The sequence below is a fragment of the Pavona decussata genome, unplaced genomic scaffold (assembly GCF_977016875.1).
Source record: "Pavona decussata unplaced genomic scaffold, jaPavDecu1.1 SCAFFOLD_100, whole genome shotgun sequence".
Lineage (NCBI taxonomy): Eukaryota > Metazoa > Cnidaria > Anthozoa > Scleractinia > Agariciidae > Pavona > Pavona decussata.
The window spans coordinates 1,495,375-1,507,612 of record NW_028145515.1 but is presented as its reverse complement, the minus strand read 5'-3'; the positions used below and the strand labels follow the sequence as shown (position 1 = coordinate 1,507,612).

The 12,238-nt window shown below is 37.1% G+C and overlaps 5 protein-coding genes across 6 annotated transcripts in view; all 5 read right to left on the bottom strand.

Annotated features, from left to right (window-relative positions):
* The window catches only part of LOC146472245 (E3 ubiquitin-protein ligase TRIM45-like), a 215,895-nt gene that overhangs the window by 96,264 nt on the left and 107,393 nt on the right, over nucleotides 1–12,238 (bottom strand). The gene's annotated exons all lie outside the window — the stretch shown is intronic.
* The window catches only part of LOC146472246 (E3 ubiquitin-protein ligase TRIM45-like), a 192,502-nt gene that overhangs the window by 84,097 nt on the left and 96,167 nt on the right, over nucleotides 1–12,238 (bottom strand). The gene's annotated exons all lie outside the window — the stretch shown is intronic.
* The window catches only part of LOC146472248 (E3 ubiquitin-protein ligase TRIM45-like), an 88,183-nt gene that overhangs the window by 13,391 nt on the left and 62,554 nt on the right, over nucleotides 1–12,238 (bottom strand). The window lies entirely within an intron of this gene.
* On the bottom strand, nucleotides 2,148–5,542 carry LOC146472252 (E3 ubiquitin-protein ligase TRIM45-like). Its single transcript, XM_085119648.1, has one exon. It carries the CDS (start codon nucleotides 5,481–5,483, stop codon nucleotides 3,102–3,104), a length of 2,382 nt encoding a protein of 793 aa, XP_084975774.1. The 5' UTR covers nucleotides 5,484–5,542; the 3' UTR covers nucleotides 2,148–3,101.
* Nucleotides 2,148–12,238, bottom strand: part of LOC146472238 (E3 ubiquitin-protein ligase TRIM45-like) — a 212,711-nt gene continuing 202,620 nt past the window's right edge. Inside the window, exon 2 of the mRNA XM_085119651.1 lies at nucleotides 2,148–2,711. The gene's annotated coding sequence lies outside the window, so the exon portion shown is untranslated. The remainder of the gene's footprint in view (nucleotides 2,712–12,238) is intronic.

Below are 12,238 nucleotides of genomic sequence, written 5' to 3'. Positions count from 1 at the left end.
GTTAAAAAGCTGATATGGAGAGTCTTCCCACTATTTATGACATTGTAGCCAACTTTTATGAGTTTCATAAATTAAGTGTTAATTTATATTTTGAACTTCTTACCAGTAATGTTTTAAAAGACACTTGAGTGCATTTGCGTGACGCAAGAAAAGTTAATTTTCTCTGTACAAGGCTGGAAAACAATTTTACTTATACTTGCGTGTTACTCTTGCGGCTCACAGGCTATCCTTAAGCATTCTGTGACGATAAAAAAAGCCCCTTCTTGATGCAGGATAAGTAAAGAGCACATTGTATCCCCTACCCCACCCCCACTTAATAATTTCCCCAACCAAGGTGGGAAAACCTCATCATAACCGGCTGATCACAATGCATTTATATCACGAGTTTGCTGTAAATGATCAAACAATTATAAATTATAAATATCGGAAGCCATCACATATTAAACTTACTTCCCACAAAAGAGGACGTTTGCATTAGGTGATTGTTACATGACGTAAATTACCACTGCGGTTGCGCCCTGTTCTCAACATCACGGACCGACCAAAGCGGATGTCACCTCCTCTATAACAGTTTTTGGATGACTTCTACGAGATTGGCGCTATGAACATTAGTAAAGTGGCAAAATGACCAAAAATAGAGAAGAATTTGTATGAATCCGGTGAACTCATGAAGAAAAGTGCGGTAAGGAGTGAGTTATGAAGGAATTTTAAACATGAAACTTAATTTCCCCTAGTATGACATGCCAGGAAAATTAATGGAGTACTTGTTTTCAACAATTAGCTACTTGTATTTAGACAAGTATAAATCTACTAGTGTTCTATCACGAATGCCGTTCTCTGATTGGCTACGCTACTCGCTCTCTATCCTGTGATAGATAGATTTTGAAGAAAAACGCCATTGCCAGATCTTAAAACAGTCCAAATGTTCTAGCTCACAGACGCTCGCCCCTCCATTCTCGGAGACCCAGGGGTGGGGCTAACATTTCACGAGGCAAATCTTGACTGGCGAAGTTTCCCACTTTTCGCGAGTGAAATCTTCGCCTTGTTTCGACTATCTACCCCTGGGTCTCCGAGAATGACGTTTTCTCTGGAACTCGGGAAATGTTTGCTCTCAAACTTGCATTGTTTTCGGGTCACAAGAATTACACGAGATAAGTTAGATGTAGAAGATGTGTGCATGCTTAAAACTGCGTAGAAAATAAGTGATTAACGTGATAAAGGCAAGCCCACACGCACCGTTCGTACACTGGAAAGTAGTGGACCAAACCGCAGTTGAAGACCCCCTCGGAAACAAGTGAAAATAGGAATAAACACAAGGCCGTAGACATCGCTTATTCACTGGGCAGTAACTGACCAGCCCACGGATGGTCATGGTGGACATGGTGAAAATACAATTAGGAAAAAAATCCTGGTTTCACGGCATCTCTTGTATGAGCAAAACACCGCAGTTTGTATTTATTTACCAACTCCTTTTTAAATGTCTCTGTAAAAGTGTGTATACACCACAGAACAATTGAATCAGTGTCACAACCGATTTAATTTCATGGGTGGAATATATACAATACTTTACGGGCCACCAGTTTTCAGTGTACGTTAAGTGCCTGCATTCTTCCTGCCTACCCATTAATGAGAGCTTCTTTATATGATCTCTGTCAACTGGATTGGCTCGGTTTAAGAGATCTCGCCTCACTGCTACTTCCTTTGTAAAATTTTTGATGTGATCACGAGAAAGCGGGCTATACCGATTACCGAGCTGATAAATTTCTCATATCAATGCTCCAGCGCAGTTACCGGGACAAAGAAAAAATATCCTATTAAAGCCTTGATTTCAGTACTAATAAACAATTCAGTATCAAGACCTGCAAATGGAGATGGCAAAACTTAATAAGAACGATGTATGCTCAGGCCTATGGTTGCCTCACAGCTGCCGGATGATTTCGACAAACATTCAAAGGAAGAGAATGCCAAAGTAAAGAATCACATCTTTTTCACCTCGGTAAAACTGAGCTGAAATTTCCCATATGAACAACGAACAGATTCTTCCCACTACCGGGTTCAAATGAAGAATCCCTAATTCTTTCTGAAAGACTAAAAAAATCAGTAATATAATAGTTAAAGAGACATTTCAAACCACGAATAAACTCAAATCAAACAGCAAATATCATACTTTTATTTATTAAAATAATCTCAAAACAAGTACAGAAACTATTCAATCACTTCTTTTCACAATTTACAGAATTAAAATATTTTAGGTTTAAAGATCCTCAAAAAACCAATCTATAAACGAATTGACAATATATAATTCTAACTTGTAAAGACAAAACTAAGAGATAACGACAATAAATCTCAGCATAAAAAATGCCCTGAATTTAAACTTTTGATTCCCAGAGCTATGAAGTCATGAAATCCTTTTAGTCTTGTTTGTGTATCCTGGTAACCTGGCCCTTCATAGAAACGAGACTGGAGTTTACTATGTTACGATACCATCCTTACTAGTTTGAATTTACAAATGAAAAGCACTGAGGTTTCATTGAGGCAATTACGTCAACTCCGCGCTTCTTCTCAAAGATCAGGCCACTAAGGAAACAACTATAAAATGGACAATGAAAATTGATGTAGCATGTGGTAATTTCAACTATATTAAAAAAAGCTAAGCTGTTACTTACAGTATGAGTAAAATTGTTTTCCAGCCTTCTACCGAAAAAAAAAAACTTTTCTTGCAAGACACCCAATTAAGTGTCTTAAAACATTACTGGTAAGATGTTCAAAACATAAAATGACACTTAATAAAACCTGAACTTCCTTGTTAAAAACTGACTTCATTCTCAACAAAATTCCTAATAATTTTAATCCTATTCAACAGTATGAACATCCAGAAATTTCAATAAAGCTTGTGTCCTGAATTATATTAAATTATAGTTTTATAACGATTGCAATTCCAGCCTCCTTTTGAACGCCATATAAGGCTAAAATAAAAATATGTGGGCAAAATTATCCGTGTAGGACATCATCACACGATTTCCTGAATTACAGTACAACATTTCTTTTAACTGACTCTTAACAAATTATTTCTTTCCTGTTGTGGCTGCAGATGACAGTTTTCATTCAAACATTTGAATGCGGTGGTTACCACCGTCAGACACAACAATTCTACCATTACTTAAAATAGTGACAGATGTTGGATGATTTAATTCTCCTAAGTAACTGCCTTTTGTTCCAAACTTGCCAACGAACTTGCCGTTCAATTCAAACACTTGTATTCTATTATTATTCCAATCACTCACCATGAGGTGTTTGGATTTAGTCACTGCCAAACAATGGGGATAATTAAACTTACCGTCCCCTCTCCCATGCTGTCCAAATTTATATTGGTATTTACCCTCGGTACTGAAAACTTTAATACAGTGTTCACCACTGTCTGACACTATGAGGTATTCATCACACTGAACACAGTGAACAGGACAACTAAAAGAGCCAGGCCCACCTATCTTCCTTACAAACTTACCATCGGTTGAAAAGATCTTAATCAGTTTGTTACCTGAATCAGCAACAATAATATTACCATTGACATCCAATGATAAACCCCAAGGATTAGAGAACTGCCTATTACGGCTTCCTTTCCCACCAAACATACCCATGTACCTACCCTCCACATTTAAAATCTGGATTCTATGGTTGCCACAGTCTGCTACGAAAATATTTCCGTTATTATCAAAGCATATTTGGCAAGGGTGTTTAAATTCTCCCTGACTGGCACCATTGCGACCGAAGGATCTTAAGTAATTCCCACCACTGTCAAAGATTTGCACCCTGTGGTTCCCAAAATCAGTGACTACTATCTCATCCGTGTCACTCACTGCCACCCCCCAAGGACGCTGAAACATTCCTACAGACGAACCTTGCTTCCCAAAAGATAAAACAGGTTTGAACTGCAAAGGTTTTATCCACAAACCCTGCGAGCAAGCTCCCTGCTCCTGTGAAAAATAGCGAGAGGCACTCGGGGAAGGAGAGTGTCCAACGCTATTTTTTCCCCGAGCAGAAAGTTTCCCGGAGCTGACAGCCTGCTCGCGGGCTCTTACTAGCAAATCATAGGGACTGCCACGAACATGTTCCCCGTTTACCTTAATAATAATTGAATATCTGCCTTGTTCTTTGAGAGAATAGCTGATCTTATACTGTCCATTCTTGTTATCACTGATTTGCACTACTGTCCCGCACTCTCGCCCTCGTTGGTCTCGGATCTCCACCGTCACACAGTCACGTTTATTGTAACACTGTCTTCCCTCTGTGCTGTTTGTTGTTAAAGTGAGTTGCGTTTCACGCCCAACAAATGTTTCATTCAGTTCTTTGCCTTCAGCTATTGATTGGCTTGCTTTCGTTTGATGCAGTATCTCCAAGATACCAATTTCTTCGCTGGTGACAGTGTCTAACAGCTTTTGATTTTGCACGAAAACGAAAACTGGAAGACTTCCAGGGTCATGGACAACTGGCTCGCATTGAACATGAATTCCCTCAAAGGTTGTTTCTGGTGAGGTATTTAGTCCCACAACCTCAATGTTGTTACCTCGCATTAACAGTTTGTCCGCTTTTTCTAGCGATAATTCGATCAGTTTTATTTCATTCTCGATCTTGTCCTTTTGTGTTGTAAGACTTTCAAACAACTTCTTTGTCTTGTTTTCCACCGCTGCGAAAATATTTTGTTTCCTTGCTGCAGTGACCGAGAATAAGTCATCTGCGAATTTCTGAACTTTTCTTTTCAGGTCTTCTCCTTGTTGTATCAATTTGGCGTAATCTTCATCGAGTTGCTTAACTACGTTCTTCTTTGCTAGTAAGTTCTGTCTCTGTGCTTCCGCGATATTCTTTATTTCAGTCTTTCGTCTTTCAGCTTCGTCTTCTATGTGCTTTAAAGCGTGACCAGAATGTTGCAGAGTTACACACGCTTGGCAGACGGCCAGTTTACAATTCTCGCAGAAGAACTCAAGCTCTTTTCTCTCGTGCCGTGGTTCTGAACAAAACACGGGCCGCTTGAGTACATCCTCGTAGTCTTTGTCTTGGAACTCTTTCACCGCCAGAACGCGGTGATCTCTGTTTGCTCGCATCATGTTGTGTCCAATTAGGCACTGTTCACAATAAAACATGCAACACTGGAAACAGTACGAAGCTTCAGAGCTTTTCTTGTCGCAGTTTCCACACGTCACTTGGGTTGTGTTGCATTCTTTAATGGCCAGCACATCAATCATGCCGTTCAGATAAAAGCTGGTCGGAAGATCCTTGAGATCGCCGCTTGCGGGCACTCTGCAAAGGGTTTGGCACTTGGGACATTTGACTGTGTTTCCACCGCCGCTTGTCTCATGCCAATGATTTAAACACTCTAAACAGAAACTGTGCAGACAGGATAGCTGTTTGGGATCCGTAAATATGCCCGAACACACTGGACAAGACACTTCCTCGCGAAGATTATAAAACAGCGTTCTGATATCCATGTTGTCTTCAACGAACAAGCGATGAATTCGATCGAACACAATGGAATCTTCTTCATGCGACTTTCTATTTTCAGTTTTTTTGTGTGAATAAGATAGCAACGAGCCAATTATAGGACGCTGATCTGAGCGGTTGTTTATCCTTCTTGGTTTTTAATTTCTAGGAATCTGCCCCTGGCGAGCCCAGTTTTAATAACATGTCAATCTTGAAAACGAAAACAATTGTTTTCTCACAAACTATTCGAACTTAACCAATCACAAAACGTTAGTTTAAGAGCGTGTTAATAAGACTGTCTTTAACAAGTTTAATATATGTGACTGAAAAACATCTGCCAGTTCGGAACAGGTGATTTCTTATTAGATTCACGTGATGTCTAGAACATGTCACGCGATCAATCTTACTGCGCGTTACAGCGTTTTTAGGTTTTCCAAGTTGCTGAATATAAACAAGCGATACACTGAATTTTCAGCACCAAAATTGTATTCAGAAACAATAGGTCAATCTCGAGGAGATTGTTTACACACACCGCTAACGTATTTAGTTAAGTCAAGCAATTGTTGTAAAGAGATGAATACAAAGTGACCAACAATCTTAACGCATCGCAAGTAATCATATAATTGCGTGCTCTAACGGCTAAAAGTTAAACCAAGGAGAGCTTGTTGAAAGAGAAGATCTGTTACATAGTGTCTTATAAGTGTTTTACTCTCCGTTTGTAGACAGATTAAGGAATTCATGCAATGTACGTATATATGTTATGAGCTTGGGAAGCCAGCGAGAAAATTGGAAAGCCGCAACATTTGGATATCCATGCTTTCTTGTACAAAAAATTTTCGTAGAAAATGACCTGAGGGTCTCGCTTAGCAAACAGTGACCTAAATTAAAAGGTATGGAAATTTCCGTGCGATTAATGGCTAACAACAAACAGAATTACCTGTAGACGCACTTCAAAGCGACAGAAGCCAAAAACGTCATAAAAAGGGCTTTGTCGCGCTTGAGAAGCGAGGTGACTTGGTTAGAACGGGGAGGTGGCAAAAGAATTTCAAAACAATTCAAATAAAAATCATTTAAAGCAGTTTTTCTTCTCTTTTTTGTGCAGGAAAGTAATCTTTAGTCACCACTATTTAACGAGTTATCTGGCATTGGTATACAGCTATTTCAATTAATTATAACGTTGTCGGATCGATGTTTAAAGCTATAAGACAACACCTCAAGATTCTGTGGATTTTTTATGAATAAGATCATCAAAATCAGCTATGCTTTGTCTGTCCAGTAAAGATATAGGATGGCAAGCCATTTGGATGAAAGAAATGTTAGGATATCAAATGGATGAGGTGGCAGCTTCTTTGAAGATGTCTTTAAGCTTTAAGATTTTATCCGACAACGTTAATTGAAATAGCTGTATTCAGAAGTAGGCGCCATCACGTGATTGAACAGTTAAGTCACGTCAATTCTCAGTTATGTCACGCGATCTATGTCACTTCACGCGAGTGATTCAGTATTTTGATTGATTTACCGAACTTAGGGGGATAAACAACTCGCTAAACATTTAGTGCCGCAATCTGAAGTAGTATAACGACGTGAATTTCTGAAAAGACGGTTGCGTAAAAATTTTCGAAGGAAAGTAAAAGCTTGATCAAAGACGATTAAACTCCAATGACGGAGAATAGTAGTGGTCTTGTTTTTTTAGTCAATTAGAGTTTTCAAACAGCAGGCCCGTAGCAAGGCTAAAACAGCTGGGGGGGGGGGGGGAGCAAATTCCTTGCACAAAACTACCTTCCCGCCCCCCCACTTTCCGTCACTCAACTCATAAAACAGAGCGATAAGGGAGTTCAAGATGCATCGAGAACATTCAAAAAGCAGTAGATTTAGTAAGCAAAACAATAACATCACATTTTTTGGTACATTGGTACGCGAGCTACCACATGAAACTTCCTAATTTCACGTTTGAAGGGGGACGTCGTAAACAAATGACAACAAATTTTTCTATTTTTAAATTTGGAATCGAGCAGTAAGAATCCGATTGCAGGAGAATCTCTTTTTTTTCTGTGGCTCTTGAGATGACATATTTCTGTGGTTTTCGACAATGCGTGAACACTAAGTACATTTATATTGCTATCAATGAGTGGGCATCTTAGAAAAGCCGTAGTTTGTTTCAACAGTTTTTATGCCTTGAGATTGGTTGATTTTAATCCATTTTGGTCCTTATTTCTGGTTCTCAAGGTAGGAGTGCTTTCGTCGCTGTTGTATATAAAAACAAACTGTTAGCGAAGGAAACTGACAGGTAGTAATCAGATCATTAAAGGTTGTGAAAAGGCACTCGCAGTATTAAAATTGAAGACTGATTGAAACACATTATTTGTTTTAATTATATGTTTTTTGGCACATTGTTTTTTGTTTGTTTTGTTTTGTTTTTTTTTACATCAAAAACTTCTGGGGGTGCTCAAGATCCCCTGCCCCTCCCCCTGCTAAGTGCCGGAATAGGGATACCGAAAGCTCAAATGAATTTATAAAACACGTGATTCGTTGTTGTTGCTGAGACGTGAAAACAAACAAGCAGTAGATGAAAAAGGAGAGACCTGGGCCAATTAACAAACTCGCCGTGTGGTGTCTTAAAAATCCCAAGGTCATGAAAAAAATTACCCTAAAAAATCAGCATAAAAAATCCCAAGGTCATGAAAAAAATTCCAAAAAAATTCAAAGGGACTTTTCATCTGCTTACGCGGAGGCCGGTTAATGAGAAAAAATCAAAGGGACTTTCCCTCGGCTTAAACTTCCGGTTATTAATGAGAAAAAATCAAAGGGACTTTCCCTCGGCAAGCCGAAATATTTTCACAGAAATTCTGTAAAAATAATTCATTCTCTTTTGAAATCATACTTAACTCGCTCTATAACTATTCCCCCATTTTTAATAGCATCAGCAACTCTATTAGCCGATATTTTCAGTTTCTCCAAGGCTTCCTTTCTTGTGTTGAACTCAAGCCTTTCATTTGAAGATTCAAAAACAAACTTTCTCAATTTTTTACCTTTGGAAGGAAATCCAAAAGCTTTTTTAAGCTCCTCATTAGTGTAGGCCATTTTGTTATGAATTCTTCTCTTTTTTGCCATTTTCAAAAGACTCGCATGAATTGGATAAACTGTGATTTCATCACTTTTTGAAATAATTTGGTTTAAATAATCAAGTGATGAACTATTGAAAGAAATTTGAAAAATATCTTTTCCACTCACTAAAATTTTAATTCAATTTGTTCTTTTTCCATTTTATATATTTTTTTAAAAATTTATTTTTTCAAAAAAAAATTTTAAAAAAATTTAAAAAATATATATATATAAAATGGCAAGTAAGACCTCAAATCCAAAAAACCAAACGCCTTTTTACTCTCGTTGGTGGGGAAACATAACCAATTATTTGGAAGGTTGGAAAAATTATTTTTGGGATATGTTTAATCACTCCCCTTCTCAAGAGACGCCAACAGAAATTAATGAACCAACAACAAGAGTCACAGAAACAGCAACAGCATTGAGTGGTTTTGCAAGACAATTTCGAATTCAAAGAGAAGGAAATTATGATGAAATAGAATTCATGCAAATTGTCAAACCAGATGTTTTGAGAATAATGAGACAAAATCGACAAACAAGGATGAGACTCATTCTCAATTGCTATATGACAAGAACTGATTTGACCAACGGAAATATTATAGATGCGTACCCATATTTTCATTCTCAAACAATTGAAAATCTGGGCGCTCTGCGCCCGATTCCCGTAGGGGATCATGAAGGGATAAATGAATCAGAAATCATTGACTCTATGATTGAAACAATCGAAGAAAGATTTCAAAATTTCACTAACAGATGATCAAACTGGGTTCTTGAAAGAGTTCTGTCACTTGACGTTCAAATGACACAATACATTCCACTCAGAGGGAGATCATACATCCCACTACCGAATGTTCTCAAAAACAAAAAAGCAATTATCAACATGAAAAATGATGATAATGAATGTTTCAAATGGTGTGTAACAAGAGCTCGTTTTCCTGTCAATAAACATCCTGAAAGAATTGACAAAAATCTCAGGGAAAATTCAAAAAGACTCAATTGGAATGACCTCAAATTTTCAATTGATTTCAAACAAAAAACACATTTTGAAAATTTGAATCAAAACATTTCAATAAATGTTTTTGGTTATGAAAAAAAGCTGTTTATCCTCTAAGGCTTTTCAAAGCTCCAGAAAGGCAACACCAAATAAATCTTTTGATTGCTGATGATGTAAAAAAGCATTATTGTCTCATCAAAGACATGAGCAAACTGCTGTCAAGTCAAATCACAAAACACAATGGATCAATTCATATTTGTTTAAGATGCTTGAATGCTTTTAAAACAAATGAAAAACTTGAAATTCACAAAGAGATTTGCAAAAGCCATGAATTAATCCAAATGCCAGAAGAGGAAACTTTCATCGAATTCGAAAATCACATTTGCTCACAAAAAATGCCATTTGTCATCTTCGCTGATTTTGAGTCTCTTGTTGAACCAATCAGCGGATGTCAACCGAATCCAGAAAAGTGTTTTACCAACCAGTTTCAAAAACACAAACCTTGTGGGTTTTGTTATCATATCAAATGCTCTTTTGATGAAAACCTTTCAAGAACTGTGACATATCGAATGAAAAATGAAGACTCCCCATTAGGTAGTCGGAGCGAAGCTCCATATCAAGACATATGTCAAATATTTGTTGAAATGATTGAAGATGATATCACAAGGATTCAAAATATTCCAAAAAAGCCCCTGATTATGACACAAAATGATTAAAAAGATTTCAACGAATCAACAAAATGTTGGATATGTCAAGAAGAATTTGAAAAAGACGAAAAAAAAGTCAGAGATCACTGTCACTTCACTGGAAAATTCCGAGGAGCAGCTCACAACTCATGCAATCTCCGATACAGAAAGCCATGGTTCACTCCAGTGATTTTTCACAATCTTCAAAATTATGACGCTCATCTTTTCGTCAAAAATCTTGGAAAAACTGAAGGTGACATCAGATGCATTCCAAACAATGAGAAAAAATACATTTCATTCACAAAAAAGATAGTTGTTGGTTGTTACATCGACAAAGAAGGAAAAGAACATGAAATCAAACACGACATCAGATTCGTTGACAGCTTCAAATTCATGGCATCTTCTCTTGATGCATTAGTCAAGAATCTGGAAAGAGACAAAAAGATTGAAACAAAAAAAAGTCTCCTAAAAGAAAAAATTAGGGAAAGAGGAAAAACCCTTAAGGAAGAAAAACTGACTCCAAAAGAAAAAGAAGAACTTGGAGAAAAACTTGATCTTCTTTCAAAAAAGGGAGTTTATCCTTATGACTTCATGGACAACATCAAAAAATTTCAAGAAACAAAACTTCCCCCAAAAGAAAAATTTTATTCAAAACTCAACGATGAGAATATCACAGATGAAGATTATCAACATGCTCAAAAAGTTTGGAAAACTTTCAACTGCAAAAACATGGGAGATTATCACGATCTTTATCTCAAAACAGATGTTTTGTTGCTTTGTGATGTTTTCGAGTAATTCAGGAATGTTTGCCTTGAAAACTATGAGCTTGATCCAGCATGGTATTTCACTTCTCCAGGTCTTGCATGGGATGCATCTTTGAAGAAAACACAAGTCAAACTCGAACTCCTAAATGACATTGACATGCTTCAAATAATTGAAAAAGGCACAAGAGGAGGTGTTTCAATGATTTCAAACAGACTTGAAAAGGCAAACAACAAATACATGGGAAAAGATTTCAACCCAGAAAAACCTTCAACATTCATTCCTTATCTTGACGCAAACAATCTTTATGGCTGAGCAATGTGTGAGCCTTTGCCTGTTGGAGGATTTGAATGGGTTGATGAAAAAGAATTTGAAAACTGGAGAAATTTTCCTTGCATTCTTGAAGTTGACCTTGATTACCCAAAAGAACTTCATGACCCCCACAATGATCTCCCACTTGCTCCTGAGAGAATCATAGTCAACAATATTGAAAAACTCATTCCAACTCTCAACAACAAAGAAAAATACGTGATTCATCACAGAAATCTCAAGCAATATCTCCAAATGGGTCTCAAACTGAAAAAGATTCACAGAATCATCAAATTCAAAGAAGAACCTTGGTTGAAATCTTATATTGAACTCAACACAAAACTAAGAGCAAACGGAAAGAATGATTTCGAAAAAGATTTTTTCAAACTCATGAACAATTCTGTTTTCGGAAAAACCATGGAAAACATCAGGAAAAGGGTGGACATCAAATTGGTCAACAATAGAAAGAGTGCATTGCGATTCACAGCAAAACCAAACTTTGAAAGTTGCACAATATTTGATGAAAATCTTATTGCAATTCACATGAAAAGAGTCAAACTTTTTTTCGAGAAACCAGTTTATTGTGGAATGTCGATTCTTGACGTCTCAAAAACTCTCATCTTTGGATTTCATTATGATTACACCAAACAGAAATACCAAGAAAAAGCAAAACTCCTTTTCACTGACACTGATTCTCTTTGCTATGAAATCGAAACAGAAGACTTTTTCCAAGACATTTCAAATGATGTTCATGAAAAGTTTGACACATCAAATTTTGAAAAAAACCATCCATCAGGGATTGAAACTGGAGTCAACAAAAAAGTCATTGGAATGATGAAAGATGAAGCAGGTGGAAAAATCATTGAAGAGTTTGTTGGTCTCAGAGCAAAACTTTATTCAGTCAAAATGC

Excerpts from the sequence above, each read along its gene's own strand:
- LOC146472252 (XM_085119648.1), bottom strand. The coding sequence starts at position 5,483 with ATGGATATCAGAACGCTGTTTTATAATCTTCGCGAGGAAGTGTCTTGT.